General features: G+C 34.1%; 1 protein-coding gene across 12 annotated transcripts in view; it reads right to left on the reverse strand.

Moving 5' to 3' along the window:
- ADGRL2 (adhesion G protein-coupled receptor L2) overlaps window positions 1-24,782 on the reverse strand; it is a 199,448-nt gene that overhangs the window by 140,621 nt on the left and 34,045 nt on the right. For all 12 annotated transcript variants that reach the window (XR_001887282.1, XM_017881673.1, XM_017881669.1 and 9 more), the window contains exon 2: window positions 22,808-22,980. Coding sequence is in view for 11 of the 12 variants with exons in the window: in XM_017881673.1 (XP_017737162.1) it covers window positions 22,808-22,880 (73 nt within the window). In the remaining variant the exon portion in view is untranslated. The remainder of the gene's footprint in view (window positions 1-22,807; window positions 22,981-24,782) is intronic.

Below are 24,782 nucleotides of genomic sequence, written 5' to 3' on the forward strand. Positions count from 1 at the left end.
TGTGGTGGTGCACACATGTAGTCCCAGCTATTGAGGAGGCTTAGGTGGGAGGATTGCTAGAGCCCAGAAGGTGGAGGTTGCAGTGGGCAGAAATCATGCCACTGCACACCAGCCTGGGCCACAGAGCGAGAGACCCTGTCTCAAAGGAAAAAAAAAAAGTTTTATTCTATGGTCATTTTACTTATATGAGAATTTTTAATATAGAAGAACAAAACAAACTACAATATTCAACACTCAAAATACACTACACAATGAGATAAAACAGCACTGAACTGACACAATGATTTAAACAACACTATTTCTTTTCATACAAATAAATACATGTATACAAAATCATGTCAGAACTGAAGTGGTTAATGTTTTAAAATAATCTGATGCTCAAATTATTAAAATGTAAAACTCAGTGACAAAATTTTCCTTTACCATCTTAAACTGTCCATTATTTTCAAACTTTAATAGCAGCATCTTCTTAATCTTTCTAGTTATCAAATAATGTGAATGTTCAAACATGATTACTTAAATTCTAAACAATTTCATAGAGGTATATATCAAAATTACATTTACTCAGTCAACACTGTCCAATATGTAGAAAAAATAAATAATAATAGATGTTATACAAGCATAAAATGGCATATTAACATGCCATAACATAAAAACTCCATAGTAGGCTGAAAATAAACCACAGCCAATAGGAAATAAGCACTCTAAATTACAAATGGCACACTTTCTATTACATCCAGGAAAAAAATGGTAAATATGTCTACATTTCGGTGTCTTTTATGTTTACATTTTGCAAGTTTTTTTTTTCAGGACCTTTATACTTGCTATCATTTTTACAGTGTGCTAAATTTTCACGGTCCCTGATATAAGTACTCAACCCCAATTCTGATACACCAAGTCAAATACTGACCCTGTGCAGTCTGTTGAAGCTGAACATCTAAAGAGGTAAGGATGTGTCATGTTTAGGAAGACAGCAAAATAGGAATAAGAAATACCCTCTATTAAGTCTTGGTTCTAAACATTTTTATATCACCTTTATTCTTGCTCTAAGAGGAGCTTTACAGGAACAGTAAAATGATATTCATTGTCCTTAGTTTCAGTTCTTCACACCACCAATTACCAAAAAAGTATTTAGTAAAAACTATAAAACACAGCATTTGCTAAATGAAATAACAAATGAGTCATGAATAAATCAAATCAAGGAATAGTAGTACTATGGGCTCAGTTATTAATTTTATATCCTATGTGTTATTGGATCTGGCTTTCCTTATTGTGACATGCCATTTATAGAATTTCAAATTTTATGTATGTAGCCTTAATCTAAACCAACACTGCTATTATCACCAAAAGAATAATACTGAGTTTCAGTGGCCAGAACTAACTGCTTATACCTCAGTGTTAGAGATTATATAATATTTAACTCTTACCCTCTCTGATTTCTAGTCTTATCATAAGCGCTGGTCCAAATGTAGTCATTTTTAACTTTTCCTATTTCCCTAAATGCAACTAATCATAACTTTTAATTTCACATTTGAGATAAAATACATTTCCATACATTTTCAAGGGTCATTCTAAAAATATCAATATAACAATAAAGATTTAGTTGAAAGCCGTAAGGATAAAGAAGATTAATTGCTGTATAAATAAGATAAAAATTCTAAGATGATTATATTAATGGGATATACAAGGCAATGATATTCTCTCCAAAATGCCAGAAATTTGATTTTAAAATTTTTTCATGTATCCAATAATTTAATATTGTCATACACCAAGAACCAAGAAATTTAAAATAAAAGTGTTATATTCAAATCACAATATAATCTTTCAATTCCATATTTATAGATCAGGAACAAAATCCTTTCTATACAGAAGCTGTCAATGGATGCTGATTTGAGAGAGGAAGCTGATATGTGAAAGTTGCCAATAAAAGAACCATCTGTGGGCTGATAAAGGCTTTTCTACTGAGGTGTCTACGCAATGCCAAAATATCTAGTCAATGTAATTATAATAGGGAGTTAAGTAAGATGTCTGGCACCAAAGACAAAAACATATGTTGAATGGAACATCTTCCACTTTCTCAATTGGCTGTCTGCAGTAGACCTAGCTCAAGTGTGAACAGTGCTTATACATTTATAAACCTTTAAAGTCATTTCCCTTTTACATATATATGCACTGCTAAAATTATGCATGATTAAACCACAAATACCACAGTATATACATCTAGAAATATCCCAAATCCAAAAATAAAAATGGATTTCCATTATTATGCAAATTAAAAGCATCATGAATTCTGTGTCAGGCATACCTGGGAATGAATCAATCTCATCACTTCATTATTCATTTAACCCTGCCTAAGTCACCTAACTGTGCATAAGTTTTCTTGGCTATAAAAGTAACAAAATAACATAAACCTCACAGAGCTGTTGGAAACATTATCCAGGACAATGAATAAAAAGCACCTACTACAGTGATTAATATCCAGTAAGGGACTAACAAGGGCAGTCATTGTTTTTAGATTTAAATTAAAAGCACAAAATGAGAGAGACATTAAAATCTAGTTATTTCTATGTATCTATAACAGAAGTTTCCCAAACTTTAATCATGTTTATTATTTAATGATCAAAGCAAGCCTCACATTAAATGCTTGTTATAAATCATGGAATATTAAGGCCCTAAATTTTTTTAATTCTGTAATTAAGTATAACCCACAAATAAGCGTGGCTAAGTTTTGGCATATTACTAGTATTAATTATATTGTTAATGGCAGTAACTTCATTAAACTAAGCTCACAAATTAGCCATCAAATCCATTTATCTTGTATTTCTTATCTTGGTGAATTCTTGATCCACCTTGACTCCTGACATTAATCACTCACCAGGCCTAGATATATTTAATAAATCACCATTTCTGCTGGTGCTCAGTTCATTCTAACTCAAATGATCTGCTAATAGGCACTGCTAAAGGGGCAAAGCCAGCCTGACTATGAGACCCTACCAGCAATCAGAAACAGCTGATCGAAAAAGACATGGTTCTTCGACTCAAGGGCAATCAGCCCATGATCCTGAGAGCAATGTAGGCTGTAGCTTCATACAAAAACAAGAAGCCCATAAGTTTCTCTTGTTCTCAAGAATTTGAACTGGGAAACATGAAGCAATTCCAGAGCTAGAGAAAAAGCTGCAACTGACAGGGTGGCACAAGACTGGGTGAAGTACACCAGATATCCTAAAACAAAACTGCAAGGGGGGAAAAAGAAAAAGACTGAGTTGAGGAAAAGAACAGCTAGTTGATAGTAGGCGAAAGCAGGCAGATACAAAGGGAATCCATGAGCCAAACAACTAAGCAAGTAACCAGAGTGCCAGAAGCACCTGCTGCTTCAGATTATGGATCTGTGCTATATATGACCAGTTTCCACACCACCTTCCAAACTCCACAAGGACCAGCTGGGCAATATGACATCCCTGAATGCCTGCAAGAAAGTCCAGTTTACTTGATCCCAAACATCAGCTTCTGTCCCTTATTACAAACAAACTTGAATAAATCACCCTTTCCCTCACCAGTGATCTGCCAAACTGCCTCACTTATACTCTGAATATGACTTCTGAAATTTCTTTTTTTTTGTTTGTTTGTTTTTGTTTGTTTTGTTTTTTTTTGTTTTTTTTTTGAGATGGAGTCTCGCTGTCGCCCAGGCTGGAGTGCAGTGGCGGGATCTCAGCTCACTGCAAGCTCCGCCTTCCGGGTTCACGCCATTCTCCTGCCTCAGCCTCCCAAGTAGCTGGGACTACAGGCGCCGCCACCTCGCCCGGCTAGTTTTTTGTATTTTTTTAGTAGAGACGGGGTTTCACCGTGTTAGCCAGGATGGTCTCGATCTCCTGGCCTTGTGATCCGCCCGTCTCGGCCTCCCAAAGTGCTGGGATTACAGGCTTGAGCCACCGCGCCCGGCTGAAATTTCATCAATTCATTTCTTTTATCTACTCTCATCCAATTTTTTTTTCTAGTTTCTCATTCTTTCTTGCTTGGATTACTCCAACAATCTTATTTTTTAAGAAAAAGGGCACAAATGGGCAGACCACAGGATGAATTCAGCTCACAGGCATATTTCATTTGCCCCCTCAGTGTCTGTCTGAATTAGCTGCCAACATTTCAGAATATGGGGATGTAACATTCAAATCCAATGTCTGCCTTTTCTTGGGGAAAAAAATCAGCTCAATTGGCAACATACTCATATTGAAAACGTATCGTAACTTCCTGCTTGCAAGGAAAAATATATAAAAGAAAACAAAAAGAAGAGAAAAAAGTATCAAAATACTGATAAAATAATCACCTGAAGCTGAATAGTACCTGCCTACATGATTTTGTTTCAGTTTTGCTTTTTGTTTCTTTTGAGACAGGGTCTTGCTCTGTGGCCCAGGCTGAAGTGCAATGGCACTATCATGGCTCACTGCAGCCTTGACCTACTAGGCTCAAGTGATCCTCCCACGTTAGCCTCCTGAGTAGCTGGGACCATGGGAGCATGTCACTATACCTGGCTAATTTTTTTAAGTTTTCTGTAGACACAAGGTCTTGTCTATGTTACCTAGGCTGATCTTTAACTCCTGGGCTCAAGTAATCCTCCCACCTGAATCTCCCAAAGTGCTGGGATGACAGGCATGAGCCACTGCGCCTGGCTTCTGCCTACTTTAGACAAGCATGCACTTTCTAGTTTTGTATCATTTCTTCATATCCTGTCTACTTCACTTGTTTATGTTAATTCCCTGGTCCCACAGGAACGTGTTCAATATTCTCACTGCTTTCAATAGTCAACCCCATCCAGCCTAAAGAAATACTTCTAGAATAAAAATCTATAATCACCTTTGAAATTTTTCAACGATTATCTCTCACCGACATAACCAAATTCTAACTCTTCCACATGAGTGATCTGGCTCCAACTTCATCCAGAGCTATCTTTTGTCACCCCTCACCTTCCGCACACATTGACCTATTAGCAATTCACCACATTTCTTAGTGGCAATATTTTTGCACACTCTACTCCCTCTCCTGGAGTTCAGCAGAACTTTTCTCAGCTGGTCACCTCTGGCTCATTCAGATATCTCTGCTGTTTGAGTTTCAGCTGAGTATGCCACCTATGCAGCTCTCTCTGGGTTCCCCTTTATGTGTCATAAGGTACCAACATTACTGTTAAGTTCCTTAAAGACAATACCCATACTTAGCACACTGCACAGTCTGAGCACATGGCAAATGTTCAATAGTCACTGATGAATAAATGTTTAAACATTTCATTTCTAAGCATCAACAGTTGTAAAATAGAGGCATTTTCCCAATTTTATAATAAGAGCCTGTGTACAGGTTCACATAGCTGATAAGAGTCAGAATTTGAACCATCGGACGTTAGACCCAAACTTACTGCCTTTGAGTATATTATACTTTCAGGCTTTGCCATGAGATACTCGTACAAATGTAATTTCACTATGGGATATGTTGGTGAAAGAAAACAGAGACCAAGTCAATACAAATGACTACACTGCCTAATCCTAAATCAAAGCTGACAGGATAAATCCAGTGGTTCAGCAGTATCACTGTAATGTGAGTGGCTGTAGAAATGCCATGGCAACTTTCAGAGTCCAAGAAAAACTGTAAAACATTTTCATAAAATCTTCATTTTGAGCACTTAGCATTTATCTTGCCATAATGCAATGATGATTAGAAAACAGCAACAGAAAATGCAACCTACACTGGAAAATTTATTAACAAAATTCACTGCCCATAGAACAGGCAAAAGGCAGGCCACAACTCTTATAAAAATATATTTATGACAAAAAAGAAAACATTATTAACAGAATTAATTAAAAGATAATTCTGTGACCCAACTTACTAAATTTCAAGAAAAGTAACAGTTACAAATGCTTCAATTTGAGCATACTGCTCAAATACTGCTTTAATTTCAGCAGTACTTAGTGACATCTTGTGATATAAATTTACAAAGCATAAAAATCTAAATTTTGTTCTCAAACATCATAGTATTATGAAAGAATTTCTTAGAAAAAAAGAAAAATAAAAACCTTAACCTTATCTGTTATAGTAAATCTTTCCAGTAAGACCACAAAGCTTGAAGAAACAAAAAATTCATCTTTAATATTTCTTTATTAACACATGATTTGCTTTCTTTTTTTTACAGTCTTTGAAAATTTCACTGTTTACTCACACAGGTTGCAAATCACAAAGTTTTTAAAGAGATTCAAAGATAAAACTTAAGAAAATGTTCCAGTTGTCTTAAAAACACTAACGTCCACTTTTTTGCCCCCACCAGGATCTCTGGGACAACAAACTACTGACAAGTATCATTCTCAGGACATTAGGGGTAAAACCCTTGAAAGCAATCATCTTTTTCACACAGATGGGTACAGGCGTTTTCATTGTTCCACATGGCATCCTCTTGCCGCATAAGCACCTGCAGTCTCACACCGCACTGCTAGCTATTCCTAAAACACCTGGGCAAGCTGTGTACTTAAAAATTAGACATTGGAAGAGATGAAGGATAATTAGCAAATAAAACTATTCCTGGCACTCTTTCGACACTAGTGGAGAACCAAGCTCCAAGCCAGCACCTGGTGAAGGGAACTGCTAGATGTGATAATTCCAATTTACACATTCAGCACAACATTCTGTCTATCTGTCAATTTGAAACAGTTTCCTATTCAGTGATAACAGATACCCCAAAAGAAAGCACGTCAAAATGCTGACATGTATTTTTTATGCACCAACTAGACCCTCTCCTCTGGACCAGCTGCATGTGCCTCTTCGCTCTTGGAATGAACTGACAGTTCAATTATTTTCTCTACTATACCAAAAAAATGTTGACTTTTATAGGTTAAATGTAAAGTATCAGATCTTCAAACAGATTAAATACCAATAAAATTTTCTTAAGCACAGTTAAAAAATAATTTAATAAAGCTAAAAGTTCATTATGTTGGCGTATCTTTATTTGCATAGTACAGTACTTCTCAGCTGTCAAAACCATGAAAGTATGTATTTCTAACAAACACAGAATTTACTAATTTTTTTTCTAATTTGACAGAGAGGATGAGAACAGAAACAAGCCAGCGAGACACACAGCTAGAGACAGCATGGCACATCAGATATACATTTGCAAATGCTAAATAAAAAGGAAAATCGATTTTTACTCAAATCCATGGAGGTTCATTTCCTCCAAGTCTTTTCACATTTTCATTTCATAATGATTATACTTTGAATAAGTACTATAAAAGGACAATTAAGTCAATGTTGTATCACAGGAGAATTTCCTTATTCTCTTCATTATTAAATGATAAACATAGCAACTATGCTTATAGAATACTGCTTTTTAAAAATGTTTTCCACGTACATATCAGATTAGACTCATAAGTATCTCTTCCCAAAAGAAGCTATATCTTTCTCTTACCAGGCGGTTACCTGGAAGGTTTATCATTTGTTCTAAGGATGCAGCAACACTCCTCTTCTATTTGACTTATCAAACAGCAATACATTCTTTTCAGTTACTTTCACTGGTGCCAAACTTTCATTTTTAAAGTGGACTGACTTTCTAAAACAAATTTAAACCATTCAGGAATAAAGTTTGACAAAATAATGCTTTCATTTGAGAGATGCCACTATTGTTTTAAAATGAGGTGGTAATGAACTATTAGATGTTAGGATTAGAAACTAGCACTTCTGAAACTTCAAATCCATGCTGAACATGTCAATGAAAAATTCTTACGTTTACTGAGCAAACGTTTTAGTTACCAAGTACTTGAGGCTAGAATAATTCATCATTGTACAGAATATAATAATTTTTTAATTCACCATTGTAAGTCAGATGCTTTCCTCTTCAAAATTAATATATAAAAAACCTATAGTTGTACTGTGTATGTACCTCAATTTCTACTAAATATAGAATTTGCTATTTCTTTTTCTAAATTAGACACAGACAGAATGGTAAGTCAGAAATTCATTTGCAAATGTAAATAGAAAATAAGAAGTCCTGACTGCCAGAATACACACACACCCACACACACAAATTTAAGTGGCATTTTATGACAATTTCCCCAAAAAAGCTATGAATTTTTATATATTACAAGCTATACACATTTTAACAGTAATTAAGAAAAAGAGCCAAAAGTCATTAAGAACCAAAAAAGTAATATATTTTCAGGTGTGATGCATAAATCTATATAAATTATCATTATAATGAAATACACCATTACCCATTATGAAGATAAAACGTCCTCCTTATATTTAAGCTAAAATCACAGAGGATTTTCTAGTTACTAAAGAATTCACAAGACAAGATCACGATAATTTTCTAAATGACTAGAGATATTCATTACTCATCATTTTTAACTGGTGCCTTCATAATTACTTATATTCTAAAACATATTCTCAAACCATAAAAAGCAAATGGCAATATTAGCTGGGTTCATCAAAGGATTTTAAGAAGGAAGTTCCATATTTAGGGAAGAGAAGCCAATGTCAGCTGATTTCAGTGTAGGTTGTTACCATCCAAATAATTTAAACAACTATCAAAATCTCATAATAAGAATTGAGACTGCAATAAGTAACTAGGGTTTGCTACAATTAAGTATTAAAATATGCTTAAAGTATACTTAGCTGTTAATCCTAAGGACTGAATTCCTGCAAGATACACACTATGCATGCATGGACACTCCTTTGTTTTCGATATTCGTAAACTAACCAAATTGGTTTTGGGTGATCATTAGTGAAATCCCTGCCCCATAAATTAAGTATATATTTAAAATACAGCTTTGGTACTAAGTCTCTTTGAATGTGCTCTCAATCATTTAAAATAGTTTTGAATGTCTAAGCACTATGAAAAATACATAAATAAATAAAACATTGTGCTTAACTTCAAAGAATTAGCTAAAACATATAAAGGAGGTAAAAGAGGTAACAACAGCAACAACAACAAGGCCTTACAGGAAAGTAGTACCTACAAAATTGCTCTGACCAATAAAAATATATTTTCTCAGTCACATTAGTCACATTTCCAATGTTCAATAACTACTTGTGGCTTACTGTATCGGACTATGCTGCTATATAAATTCAGAGGATTCTTGTTTAGATTAGAAAAAGCCTCCTAAAGGTTACTAGCTTTCAAAAAGTATACTACAGAACAAAAAGGAACTGAACTGGCATTGTTTTCAAGAAACAGTTATACAGCCTGGTTTGTGCTATGGGAGGAAAACCTCACTTTGAAGTCAAAAAGGTGAGGTCTGTGAACTTTACACCATACCTTTTAGATTTTGTTTCACTTAATGAAAAACAGGTCATAGAATTGACTAGCTTAAAGGAAATAATGAAAATATCAAGTGTGAAAAGACAACGACTCGCATGTTGTAGATATTCAAAAACTGAAAGAAGGGGTAAAAGAGGAGCAGGAGGGGGAGAAAGAAGACGACGAAGAGAACTTAAATCAGTGGTAAGACAAGATATAGAACAGAGTTGCTGCCTGCTAACTTCACTCACTACAGTAGACTGATAATAGACAGCGGTAAGACTCCAATGAAATGTTACGGTTAAGCCTCAAAATGATCGATGGATGCTGGCTAATGCTTTTTTAAATATTGTGCTCCAGCACCAGTAATTAAGTTTAAAGTAGCTTTCATTCTGGTAAAGGTATTTAAAATTAATGTGGCTGTTTGTAGTGGGGAGGAGTATTTCGGCAGGACAAGTCAAACACTCAGTCTGTCCACTGACTATAGCACAATGTCAACCATATTGTGTCCTTGTACTCCTTGGTATATAGCATTTCAAATTCATAAATGGAGCCTCTGATCTGTGTTCCATTGAAATGTATTCCAAAATACAGAATTAAATAGGTACTAGTCATTCATGTTATTTCTATGTATTTCTCTTCTAAATCTATGTATTTAAAGCTGTCAAACTGTGTATTGAAGACTATAAAGCAAATATTACTTAGGATGGTGTCCATCCACTGTGACAAATCTGTCCTCCCTTTAAAGTCTTACTCCTTTACCAAAACATGCAATCTTAAGGCATTTTATATACTTATCAGTATTACAAGAAAGTCAATTGTCCTAAAACACCAAAATATTATTTAAAATCAAACTTAGATTAATCTTTTTTGAACAAAATTACTAGAAACATTTGTTTGGACCTTGTCAGAAGGGTTTCAATTTTACATCATTACATTTTAACTTGTCTAATCAGTTGAACAAAAGTACTTTATGTAAAATGATTCTTTTAGTTGCCTTAGCTACAAATCCCTGCAGGATACTATAATTGAAATCTACTCACGTAAGTTAGGAATAATTAGGGCCCCAAATTAAGCCAAACACAAAGTTAATTCAAATAGTCAGCTGCTGTCATTTAAACGGTTACGGGGTTTTATTGTTGCTTAACATTTCTGAATGCTTTTAAATATACTTTGTTCTTCTAGTCTGTATTTAGTATTTCAGTGCAAATAGAAATGGGATTAAGAAACAAAGATTCGCCAGCCTTTCAAATGGACTTACACCTACATCCAGTCTTTTGTCACTGAAGGTTTTCCACTCAATCAGTGCTATCAGTCAATTAACAACACTGTTGAAAGAATGGAGTGACAGCTCTCAAAGGCAAGCTTTCTGGTAAATAAAGTAAGATCACACAATCTACTGTGAGTGCCATTAATGCAACAAAAGTAAGAGCTTTTGAAAGCTAACAGGGATGGTTTCTATTTGCTTAACTCTAAAACAAAGCAAAGGATTAAACGAGCTTCCTGTTGTAAGCAAACAAAAGGGAAAAGATAATGTCCAAAACACATACCTGAAGGAGGGGCTCAGGAGGCGCATGCCTTTTAACTGCTTTAATGATGACTGATAATCTGTGTGAACTGATAACTAAATATAGTAAGAGTTACAATTCTTGTTCAGTGTTCTGACAGTTAATGATTCTCAGCAACAGCTGGTAACTTCAAAGATAAATTGTGCTTTTTAAAAATGTATGCTTATGGCTGTAAACTTTTGAAGATTATTTGAAAGTTGGAGTGTTAGCATGATTGGTCCTCCTATACTATATATAATTTTCACTGAAAACAAAGTAAATCTTAACATAGTTTTCATCTAAAATGGTAGTAAACATTAAGAAAACTGACAAAAAATAGCTCTTTTGATAATTACCATTAAATAATGCAATGTTAAGCAATATAAAGTATACTTTAAATATTCTTGAGTAACAGCCTCCTGAGATAGGAAAATATACTAATGATCTGAAGCTAAATATTAAGTTCTACAGCAAGAAAACTGCACTGGCAGTTTAGTAGAGCTTGACAAAGAAACAATCTGCAGGCCTTAATTTCTTCATCTGTAAAATGAAAAATTCTACACTGCTAATATCCAAGCTGTGATTCAAAGTCCAAAATTCTTTAATTCCACCAAAAAAATCAAAATAAAAATACTTCGACCTCTCAGGTGCCTATATAGAACTCTCTATATTTAAAATTTGCTACTAACTTACTTTTGAGAGGTTTAAACGCGTGCAGAGTCTAATAAACTTTATTAAGGAATACATTTGCTTTATAATTGGTATTATCATAAAATTAAAACAAATCACATAAGTACCCTATATCTTTGCCTCTGAAAGAAAAGGGAAAAGGAGATTGTGCCCACTAACAAGAAGAAAATCTTTGATTATATACAATACCAAAAGGAGAAAAATCACTAGATAACCTTAGGCATATAAAATATATTTAGCCATTTTTAATGACAAATTAACAATCAAGTACTTCCATCCTATACTCTTATGGTGCTAATAAGTCATGGAATTAATACTTAGGCAAAAATGACTATTATTTCTTGTTTAAATATGTTGACTTTGAAAATTAGTATAATAAAATAACTTTTTCTAGATAAGACAAACACACTTTGGATTACATGACTTTATAGTGTTACTTTAAATAATAAAATATTTGTATTAAAATGCTATTAAAAACACTGTTTCTGTGTACGATAGAATGAAAGTAGGACAGATCAATAGGGAATAAAGGGAAATATTAGGGAGAAAGGGTCAGGCTGCATTGTTGCTCAGGGATTTTTCAAAGCAACTCACCAGATAAAAGGTCAATAGAAAACATATAAAATAGGATTAGAAGTGCAACAAAATATAAAAATGTTCAGTAAAGTTTCAAGGTAGCTTAGTTCCTTTTTTAGTAAAATGAGTTATACAACTGAAAGTGATGTTATTTCTATATTTCAACTATGGTTGTTTGGGTTTAAAACAAACCTCGATTTTTAACAGCGGAAGTCACTGTCATGTAAAATCTCATTTTCTAGACTAAACATTTTAATAACCAAAACTCCCTAATACAGACATCCTCTCACAGAGCAGCAACCTCAGCATCACCTGGGAGCTTATTAGAAATGCAGACTCAGAAGGTCCATCCCAGATTGCTGAAGCAAGAATCTACATTTTAACAAGACCCCTGAGTGATTTATACGCACATTAAGTTTTGAGGGGCACTGTTCTAGATAAAGAAGATGTTTCAAGTCCAGCATGATCTCCGTCATCTTTCTTCTGCGACTGCACACATCTCTTCCTGAATCTTTCGTCTCTCTGGATACTAATATACATTCTTTCCTTCCCTAAATGAGCCTTCCTACCACTGCAGTGGGTTCCATTTCCCTTCCCTCCACTTGGAGAAATGTTCAGATATTCAGCATATCTATCAAAAGCAACCAAACAAAAAAACTGTTAAAAAAAAAAAAAGTAAAATAAAATAAAATAAAAATAAAAAACTTTCCTTAAACAAGGAAATAAACTTAACCTACACACCTGTCTCCTTCACTTTTCAACTTTTTAAAAAGCCTGTCAACATCACCTCATCACAGCATTCTACCATATAAAAGTGGCCTCTTAAAATCCAACAGGCTTTCTATTGTAATGCGTAACTAAAATAAGGAAGTATCTGACTTGTATTATCCTACTATATTGCCTCTAACCAAAGCCTGAACTTAATACAGGCATAACTACCACCTGGCTTAGATTTTAGTACTATAGAGAGAAAAATATGAATCAGAAAGGAAAAAGAGAACTAATTAATGATTAACACACACACAAACACACAACAATTAGATACAAAGAGATGCGTACAGGAATAGTAAGACGTACCCTGTAAATATTCAACGAAATGAGAATTTTACTTGGATCCCTTTTTTAGATTAAATCCCTGTGCAAAACTTAACCAGGCTTCATATGAATCCCTCTTTTTTTTTTTCCAGGAAATTCTTTATGTTTCTTGAAACTCCAAAATTCCTAAAATGCAGAACTTCATCTTCATGGTGGGAAATTTTAATCTATCTCTACAGTCACGTTTTTGCTTCTCTCGGCTGTTTAACAACAACATAAAAACTCTTAAAAATAAACTTTATTAAATACATTTGGGATACAAAAATCATTTAAGTAGAGAAGACCACTGATATATTACTGGAATCAGAACAGTGACATTTTCACTGTTCATTCACAATTCAATCTGTATAGATATAAATAGTGTTTATTTCTACTCTTTTTACTTTCGTTTTTGTTTTTTCAACTACCATCCATCATACATTTTTAATTTGGCTATGTTCCAACTTCAACTACTTTGTTGGTTAAAATTTAATTCTTACTAGTTGGCTTAATATCAGCTCACTTCACTTTAAATTAACTGATCAAAGACCTTAGATTTCACCATATAAAAACATTAATTCGTGATGGACTAAAATTTAAATAAAAATATTTAAGAGCTACAGGGAAATGCAAGTGAATAAATATTTAATTGAGATCAAGATATACATTATAAAGCATAAAAATAATGGAAGATCTCACAAAAGAAAATAGCTATATAACAAAAAGGAAAGAAGAAAAAAGGGTGCAATAATGCAAATGTAACAATATCTTGACAACTGTTAAATCTGCGATTAGTGTTATACTACAAATTTCTCTCTTCTGTTTGAAGTTTTCATTAAAAATGTAAACACTGTAAACTAAACTAAAAGGTAAACAAATAGGTTTTCATAATAAGAATGAAAAAAGGGGGTATCATCAATAAATTTAAAAAAATAAGAAAAGTATTAGCAATACAAAAGCTGGCAAAACAGTGAACAAAAGTTCATCTCAAAATGACAACTGACCAATAAATAAATGTACAAAAAATGTTTTATCCTCAGAAGTATCCCCAAATTACAAATATAATTTATAATCAGATACCCTTTTTTACAAATCAAAGTGTTAATTCTTTTTAAAATGTAAAATCATTGCTGGTAAAGTACATGGATTTACATACTGGTCATCAATGTGTGAACACATCAACCCTTCAAAAAAGCCAGTTTGAAAGATGTCTATACCTCCAGTCAAATTATAAGAATTCTAGAATTTTAGCCTCAGGAAATAACCAGTTGTGAAAGAAAAATAATTATATAGATATGTATTTTTACTTATACTTGAAAAAACTTAAGTACAAATGGCTGGAAAGTAGAAAAGGAGGATTAAATAATTTGTATTAAATTTATATAATTAAATAATGAATTACGATGCAGCTGTTAACATTCATTATCTAAATATATAATGGCATGGTAATACTGTTTCTGGTAATTAAAACTGAAAATATGAATATAAGAGTGTATGTAGATGAATAACCTAATTTTGTATTTATACATAATTTGGCTTTATCTATATGAAATATGTGTATAGGTGGAAAAACAGAAAAGAAATGTGCTGTGGCATAACAAAGTCATAGAATTATGAACCTTCTAAAAGTTTTATCTTAATTTTTTTAATTTTCTCTTTTCTCATGAAGATGTATACATTCAAAATCAGAAGAAAAAAGCACTTTTAAGAAAAATAAGCCCTCAAAGCAAGAATTACGGCAGACATAAAAGTCAAACTCAGGAGAGTCCCTTGCTGATAAGAAGAGATTATAAATGTTGTTTCTGCTTCCTGAAGTGCTGATACGTATTCCCTTCTCAGCTTTACATTTTAGCCAAGAGATCCCAAGGCTGGGACTAGGTATTCTCCTGGAATCACTTCTGTCAAGTTGACAAAAGGAGTTCAGGAACAAGGTTGAAAGATGCCATGAGATATTCACTAATCCACATTGATGTCTAATATGTGTAGCCTGTATGGCTGTCATATGTCACTCTTTGTCTTGCAGAGGTGGGGAAAAGAAAATAAAGAGTACCATGGGGTACCAAGCATATGTTTTAGTTAAGACACTCCCTTAGTAATAAGGCAGATAAATTAGTTTTTTGAGATACAGCACATTCTACAATAGTCTTCAGATATGTTCTTCAGATGTGTTCAATCACTTGTATTATCTTGTTCTCTAATATCACAAGCTATAGTATATTAAAAAATTAAAAGTGTATTAACTCAAAATTGAAGAGCTTCATCAATGCTGAAATTATTGGGTAAGGAGAAATTAACAGAATTACAGTTCCACAAAATTAAGGTGTTTTAAATGCCTCCTGTGCTTTTAATTAAACTACCTGTAATACCCTATTGATTCTTTCAAAGTATAACAATAACTGTGTAAATGCCTAATATGCATGTAAAATCAGTATTTCTAAAATTTACTCTAGTATGGACGAGCTAATAACCTCTTCACTTTCAGCAAATTATTTAAAACAAATTTATTTACTAAATATTTGATATGGTCTTTTCTGTCAGAAAATAGAAGTTTACAGAAATTAAACAGTCACGTAATATAACATTTTGAGGTCTGCAGGGTGACTGTTGTGAATGACATACACATTTGCAACACTTTTCCACCAGCAAGAGACCTATTGGTGAATCAACACAAATTGTGGATAAACGAACTTTTCCACAAATGAAAAGAGGCAAAAGAGGATGGAATCATGAAGAAAGAATGAGGAAAAGTGGGAAGAAAAAAAATCGACAATCGAGCACTTGAACTTTATCTTCATTTATGAAACATGGCACATTCAGACATTAAATATAGGTATATAAGATGACCAAAGTATAATTCAAATTAACTTTTGAAAAGATTCCGATGTATTCAATTAAGCTTAATTTTATTTTCGGCAACTTTGAGTCACATTTGGAACATATTTACCTTCATCTTGAATGCTGATAGTAATACTATAATAATTTGATTTTCCAAGAGAAGAAATAACATCATACAATTTGTAAAGGTATTAAGATTTACATTTTTAAAACTGAATTATAGCTACCTATGGAGAAGAAAGCTGCTGCAATTAAATTACAATATACTCATGAAACAAAATAATATCTAAAGTGTCCTAAGAGCAATACAGTTAAGTATTTTCTTAAATAAAATCACTTTTTTGGCCGGGCACGGTGGTTCACGCCTGTAATTCCAGCACTTTGTGAGGCCAAGCAGGTGGATCACAAGGTCAGGAGTTTGAGACCAGCCTGACCAATATGGTGAAACCCCGTCTTTACTAAAAATACAAAAATTAGCCAGGCGTGGTGGTGGGTGCCTGTAGTCCCAGTTACTTGGGAGGCTGAGGCAGGAGAATCATCTGAATCCAGGAGGCCAAGGTTGCAGTGAGCTGAGATTGCGCCACTGCACTCCAGCCTGAGCGGCAGAGCAAGACACTGTCTCAAAAAAATAATAACAATAATAGTAATTGTTTAAAACTTCATTGCTTTAGATGGGTGCTAATTTACATAATTTGTGAATTTAAAAAATAGTTACATTTGCTATGCAGCGAGCACAGATACATAATTCCTATTAATTTAATGGGAGTTGTGACTCCCGTTAGGTTTACAGCCAAACCCCCAAGTACCTTGCTGAAAATATACCTCCTAGACGTCAACTAATCAGATATACTGAAATGAACAAAAGTAGTTAATTTTGTTAGATTGGGAAATCTGAAGTCCCCACAGTAAGTCAAATCAGTGCTATTATAGCATTGGCCATGTAGTTATTCTCAACAAGAAAAGAACCAGGGTATTAGAGTGAAAAGAGATAAATTGAAACAAGAGTTTTAAGAGCTCTACTAAATGGAGCATTTATTCCTAAGAGGAAAAACATGTGTTTTTTCCAATTTGGTGTAAATTTTTCAAAATTTTTTTTCTGAGTATACTGTTGAAAAGAGCAAAAAAGGCTGGGTGCAGTGGCTCATGCCTGTAATCCGTCTTTTGGGAAGCCAAGGTGGGTGGATCACAAGGTCAAGAGTTAGAGACCAGCCTGGCCAATATGATGAAACCCTGTCTCTACTAAAAATACAAAAGTTAGCCCGGCATGGTGGCAGATGACTGTAATCCCAGTTACTTGGGAGGCTGAGGTAGGAGAATCCCTTGAACCCAGGAGGTGGAGGTTGCAGTGAGCTGAGATCATGTCATTGCACTCCAGCATGGGAGACAAAGTGAGACTCCCATCTCAGGAAAAATAAATAAATAAAAAGTGGGAAAAAAAAATCCTTTTCTGAAGACTAAAATTATTCCCAAGAAGCCTAATCAGGGGAATAAAGAACAATCTGCAAAGAAATAGACACTAGCTCCCAAGAAACAACTGGTTACTAACTTCTGAATCATGATCAATCAACTCATCATTTTTTCCAAAAATACTTTTGAAAAAGTTGTACCATGTCTACATCCATGCACCCCTACCCTCACCACAACCACCCCCACACACATAAAATATGCAATGGCTCTTATAGTGTGATGCTGAGCAACACCATCAGCATCACCCTGCAATTTATTGCATCACCCTGCAAATTATTATAGACACAGAAACGCTAACTAATGCTTGGGCCCCACCGCAGATCTTCCAGGTGATTCTGCTGTTTCATATGATACTTCCAGCTACAAGAATTTCCTGACATATATCCAACCATCCAACTACCGCTCATCCCAATGCCTCTGTGAATATCATTATTCTGGCACTTTATCATGCTCTTATTACAACTGCTCATTGTCTTTTTCCCTCATTACACAGACTATGAACCTCTTCAAAGATTTATTCTGTTTATGTGACAGCTATGGATTGAGTGCTTACTATAAGCCAGACATTGTTCAGGCACTTGAAGACATCAATGAACAACAACAAAATATCCCTGCCCTTGTGAAACTATCATACTGCATGTTGTGTGTGTGTGTATGTGTGTATGTGCACGCACATATATACACAAGAATGTGTATATATATATACAGATTTTGTTACATGTGTGTGTAAATCAAAGAATGAAAGAAAAAAGGAGGAATGAATACAGTAGTCTGAATTATATTAATCTTTCTTAAATTTAATCTTGGAGAATAAACTTACTAATCGCTCCACCAAATTCAGTCCATTCTGAAGGAAATATCTATATGCCAGAAACAGTTTTCACTATTTCATATTTAACCCCTAAATCCACCTTTTTTTCTTCTACCTAAATAGTGAAAAGACCCTACAGACACATATTTTTTAGAGAGATAATATTAACTCGTCATTATAAAATGTAGAGAACTTAAAAGTACAGTAAAAACTGGCAAGAAACTATTTCTACAACTATGTTACCCTATTTTCTTGATTCATATAAAATAAATACATAAAGCTATTTGTGGCATCTCTCACATTTATACCTGGCATAAGAGTTTTCTTTGAAATAAGGATAAGCAACAAGGTAATTTGAGGTAATTAAGTAAAACTTTGACTAATAAAATCTAATTACATATTCAATGCATGAAGAATTCAACCTGAAATCCATATTACTGATTTTGCTGAAGGAGTACTATTATTTGTAACTTGTCACTTGAGCAAGCCTTCATGTCTCTAACTTATGCTTGCCAAGGCTCCATTATACAGCATAATTTAATTATCTAGGACACAAAAATTCAATTTACTTTCTACTTACTGATACATGATTCCACAGTGGGTACTATGCTTATAAAAACTGTCCAAAAGAATCAAAGCATACCAGTCTCTCAACAAAATGGACTTTTAAAGAATCTGAGATTAGTTCTCTAGAAATAAAATCAATAATAAGAAAAGTTGACAAAATATTTTGAAAGTTTGGTCTGTATAAAATCATTTTTATTTGGAAATTCTAAATATAACTTTCCCCAAAATACATTGTAGGAAAAGCTTAGATAATATGTAAAATATTAATCCTATTTTACAGAAACAGGTAAATTTTGATGGATAAGACTTGATTCAAGATAGAGATAGGTAGATGTAACAATTAAACCTTTGTATAATTAGCTTTGACCATGTTCAAACTTTAAAAATGCTTAGTGATCTGCCCTTTTATGTGTACACAAAATATGACATTTATGATGTTTGCCTGAACACACAGTAAGTCCTTATGAATTTGGAAATGTATGTTTCATTATGTACAGATGTAAAGCAAATCCAAAATTATGTGAAGCAAATCCAAAATTATGTGAATCATGTATCAAGGTAAAATACAACTGTAACAGGAGGGAAAAAAAAGATCTAAAAAGAAAGGCATAACCCATGGCTATTCTACGATATACACGCTTGTTTTTGTTTTTGTTTTTTGTTTTTTTCGAGACGGAGTCTCGCTCTGTCGCCCAGGCTGGAGTGCAGTGGCCGGATCTCAGCTCACTGCAAGCTCTGCCTCCCGGGTTTACGCCATTCTCCTGCCTCAGCCTCCTGAGTAGCTGGGACTACAGGCGCCCGCCACCTCGCCCGGCTAGTTTTTTGTATTTTTTAGTAGAGACGGGGTTTCACCATGTTAGCCAGGATGGTCTCGATCTCCTGACCTCGTGATCTGCCCGTCTCGGCCTCCCAAAGTGCTGGGATTACAGGCTTGAGCCACCGCGCCCGGCGGATACACGCTTATTTTTTAAACAAAATCTTAATTAGTTGTCATTACTTAAAAATCCTAATGTTTGTTTTCTACTGAAAGGCAGAAGACTGGAAAAACCAAGCTAAATACTGGAATGGTAATCACAGGTCCTCTGACAAGCACTTTCTTATCTGACCTCAAGTCCGCTGCCCTCAAGGCACCAACAGGTTAAGGTTTCAATCCCCGCACAAGACCATGAGCTTCTCAAGAGTAAAAACCATGCCTTCACACGTTTACAGCACAACTACAAAATCGTGGAACTGACCCAAATGCCCATCAATCAACGAGTGGATAAAGGAACTGTGGTGTGTGTGTGTGTGTATACATATATGACGGTCTACTACTCAGCCATAAAAAGGAATGAATTGACAGCATTTGCAGTCACCTGGATCAGACTGGAGACTATTATTCTAAGTGAAGTAACTCAGAAATGGAAAACCAAACATCCCATGTTCTCACTGTTATGTAGGAGCTAAGCTATGAGGACACAAAGGCATAAGAATGGTACAATGGACTTTGGAGACTTGGCAGGAAGAGTGGGAGCGAGGTGAGGAATAAAAGACAACATATATGGTGCAGTGTATACTGCTCGGGCGATGGGTGCACCAGGATCTCAAAAATCACCACTAAAAAACTTACTCACGTAACCAAATACCACCTGTGCCCCAATAACTTTTGGGAAAATAAAAAATAAAATAAAACAAACAAAAAAAGAACCGTGCCTAATGCATTATTTTCCTTGTGTATTTTGAATCCTAAGCATGCAGCTCAATTTAGTCACTCAATAAATGAGGAAAGAGGGAAGAAATCACTCAGGAAAACTTATCTGAGTTTACCTGCAAGAACCTAGAAACTGGTACAAAAAGAACTAAACTCTGTAAGATGTTAAAAGGTTACAATCATGTAAGGGCCTAAAAGAAACTCAATGGCTGAATAGTTAAATTTATATCTGCCTTCCTATGCCTTCTTACCTAACGTTGCTTGGCTTTCTCTATAGATGTTCACAGAGCATTATCTGCTTTCTGGCAATAAACAACTATCACGTCATGTAAGACTTTCTCTTTCTAAGACAAACCCATGTGATACTGGATCAATGTTCTAACAGTGTGTATTAACTGTGTATACTCTTACAATTAGCAGTATGGGTTCGTCCCAGGTTCTTTTTACCCGTAGGAGGGAAGTGCTTCAGAAGCAATACCCTCTGGCCTGATGCGCCAAAAATGAAATTTCTCCTAATAGCAGATTTGAATCCTGACCTGATAGATGACACTGAAAATAAAGCTGCAGTATCTCATGAAAAAAGTCTCTGTTTGCTAGCCCCCCACTGAGTTAAGCTACTGTGCAAGCAAAGTGGTCTCTAACTTGATTAGAAATTTTTTCATTATGTGGACTAATGAGCCATTGGTCCACACCTGGAATCTTTTTTAAATGTTTAAAAAACATTCAAACATAACAGCAAGAATTCAGTGAGGTTTCTCCCCCCAAAAATGAGATGCAAAATCAGACTACATACAAATTTTTCACAACAATCCAAGCCAGAAATTTATATTATTAAACACAATTCCTGTTCACTGTTTATCATGATAGTATTATTCATTCAGAGAGATTACATATGATGTTAGATATGACGCATCTTCAGTTCTAAAGCAAAGAGCAATGTCATCTGAAAATAAAATATTAACCCAAAGATTGTAACTTCCAAGTGTGACTTAAACCCAAGTGAACACTATTTACTTTCTGAATACAGAAATTCTTACTTTAAGTATTTCTAAATTTGTTATTTATTTAAATTATATTACATTATAACAATATACTGAAGGTAGAGGACTAGAGAGACAAGGAGAACATGATAAAATGTAGGAACAAGCAATTCAAGTAAAACTCTTTCAGCAAAATTAAAACGTTACTTTGAAGCTTATTACAGAGACAATGGAATAATACGCTTCTATTAGTTGACAGTATGCCCCTTCTCCACCTATCATTTTAATAATAGGTGTAAGTGAGATCACTTAAAAGTACATATAAAATCAATTTTTTAATTCTTAAACATTTTTTCAAGAATATTTAATTGGAATTTTTTAATCCATTATATTTTATATGCATTTCTCAGAGATTTTATACCCTTCACAAACTTTACAAGATTAATATATTTTCATGCCAATAACTGCCACTATCAATTAGCTATAAAATTTATACATCTTAGCTCCATATTAACTTCTACCCTGCTCTAAAAACACCTGCATGTGTGTTATTTTCATATGGAAATAATATTTAAGACTAAGAAAACAACGGATACCAGAAATCTATATAGTAGTTAATAAATGATGGTCCCAATTATTTCATGAGTCTTCAAAAGTATATTTATTTCTTTAAAATCAGGTCTTGAAAAATACACTCATTACTATTCCTAGATTTATAAAAATAATGCAATAGTGCTTAAGAAAAAGTCCACATCTACTTTTAAGTACAAAGAAATAATTATTATATTTCTGCAAATTTAACATTACAAAGAATATACATACACACACATACATATAGCTAAAGATATAAACAACATAAAAGATGAACTATTATTAAAAGTAACTTTTCATAAAAGATTAAAATTTTAACTTAGGAATTTTAGAATTATGCCCACACTTAAGCAAATGTTACTAAAGATGAAAGAGTTTCCACAAAATACTTTCCGTTTTACTAAAATAAATGTAGTGAATAAATGCAAAATGTATACCAAAACAGAGCTTTCATTTAGTTCCCTTGGGATTATTTAGAATGGTTATACTTCATAAATGTATGTAAAATATAAATTCACATATCTAGCACTTTCTATATCATATCTGTGTTATCAAAAGAACTTGACCACCTAATAAAGAATTCAATATTCAGGAGATCATTTTAATGCCTATTTTTAAAATAATAAACGAATATTCTAGGTACTTCCATATAAAGAAGATTGTACAGTTCAAGTTCTTCTGGATTTAAAAAACAAAATGTAAACTGGATCTTACCTTCTGTATTCGGTAAGAAGCTGATTACAATGATAAACCACAGACTTCGCATTCTGCAACCAGAAGACACCATTATTGATCCCTTTAAATATTTTCTTTGTATTCCTTAATGAATCTAGTTATAAATGCCCAGCTTCATCAAAACCAGCAGTCTGCATCATTGATCTTCATATCTGAAAAACAAACAAATCCATCATTTACTCTATGGTCTTTCTACATCACAAAAAATTGCAGAAGTGACAATCCTCTCTCCGTTCCTCCCTCTCTCTCCTGAATATAAAATATATTTTGATTCTATGTGCACTATGGAGGCTGCTCCTATACACTGGGTATCTGAATCTTACATTCTGAAAACAGTCAAAGCCCAAAAAGGTTGACTGCCTTTTTGACAATCAAATTGCCAAAATTTGTATGTGGCAAAATAATGCCATATACAAAGGGATTCTGAAAATGCCACATTCCTAATCACCAAGTCAAACTTATTTCCCTGACTGCTAGGTTTTCATAGCCCCTATGGATCCAGTTCTCCAAAATGGATAGTGTACAAAAACTTCAGGAGTATGACTTAGTGTTTCTCGGCTTCTAGGATCACATGAGACCAGGTCATTTGCTGGGTTCTGTCCAACTGTTTTACTTCTTTCTGAGCTTGTGTGAGGAATCACAGCAAACATTAGCCTTATAATACACATAAAATGAAGGCATTTCCCAAATATATCCAGCCTCCTCATTTAGCCTCTGAGAGAAAGGAAATTACAAACTTTTCTGTTAAAGGAACATCTTACAGTTTCTTCATGTTCGTTTCCTATTATTTTCTTCTAAGTAATACTCTTACACCAAGTTTTCTGAAGAGTTCTATAAAGTGCAGCAGTGAGGGAATTCTTCCCTCCCTTTCTGAGGTTATATATATATAACTCAGTAAAACAAACTCATTACATCACTTCGATGCTGTCACTAAACCATAGAGAAAATTTAGAAAACAAAATTTTCCTGATAACTTTTGAGTTCTTGCACATTATCTGACCTACTGTGGATTTACTACATGCTTCATAGAGCGTATCATGTAAGATGCTATTAGCAGTACATAACATTTTACTATCAGTTCATTATAATGTAACCTGAACGGAAAAGTAGGCAGATGTTAAATGGTTTGAAACACTTATTACCTATAAAGGTGCTATCTTGCTTTATTAAGAACACAACAAAAATAATGTAAGAAATTAATCTGAAATCATTCAGGCCCATAGTTTCAGAGATGTAAATGCTTCCCTAAGGATCCTGCTCTGAATTGGTCCAAGTTTTAGGTCTCTCCGAAAGCACTGAAGACACGGGGGGGACAGGGGCATCACCAACATCAGTAGTATACCATTTAAGAACACCTCAGATGCTTATCTGTCCAAAGAAACAAAGGAAAATGCAAACTTCCTCAAAAAGAAAAATGATGTATCCAAAATTAATCTGATGGAGACACATGGCACACATCCCTGCAAAACTAGCTGGCTGGCTCTATACATTTTTCACTCTGAGCTCCCATAGACTATTCAAAAGTAACTTGCAGTTTACAACTGCTGTAGCAATGTGCCTGCCTTAAAACTGAAAGTTATTCTATATAAAACATTTTAAAAAGTTAGATAATCTCATGGTTTGTCACATTCAAAAGGCCATCAATGAACAATTCCTTATATCCTTACAGTCTGTTCAATGATCTGATCAGCAATCAGAATAATTTAGATGAAGTACATTACTGCTACAAGTAAAATTAAGTCAGCCTTTGGACCACTCTAGATTCCAAGCAAAGAATTTTTACTGTCCAAGTTTTTATTGTTTGATTTCAATGAGCTAGTGCATACAGGCAGCTTGCCCACATGCTCAACTCTTGCACACGTTTCCACTTTCTTAAAGTGATCCAAGATTAGTCTGTCTTCAGTCATCCACTATTCAAAAGAGCCCTTGTTTGCGGGAAGGAGGAGGAAGGAAG

This window comes from Rhinopithecus bieti, unplaced genomic scaffold (genome assembly GCF_001698545.2).
Source record: "Rhinopithecus bieti isolate Rb0 unplaced genomic scaffold, ASM169854v2 scaffold_13184, whole genome shotgun sequence".
Taxonomy (NCBI): domain Eukaryota; kingdom Metazoa; phylum Chordata; class Mammalia; order Primates; family Cercopithecidae; genus Rhinopithecus; species Rhinopithecus bieti.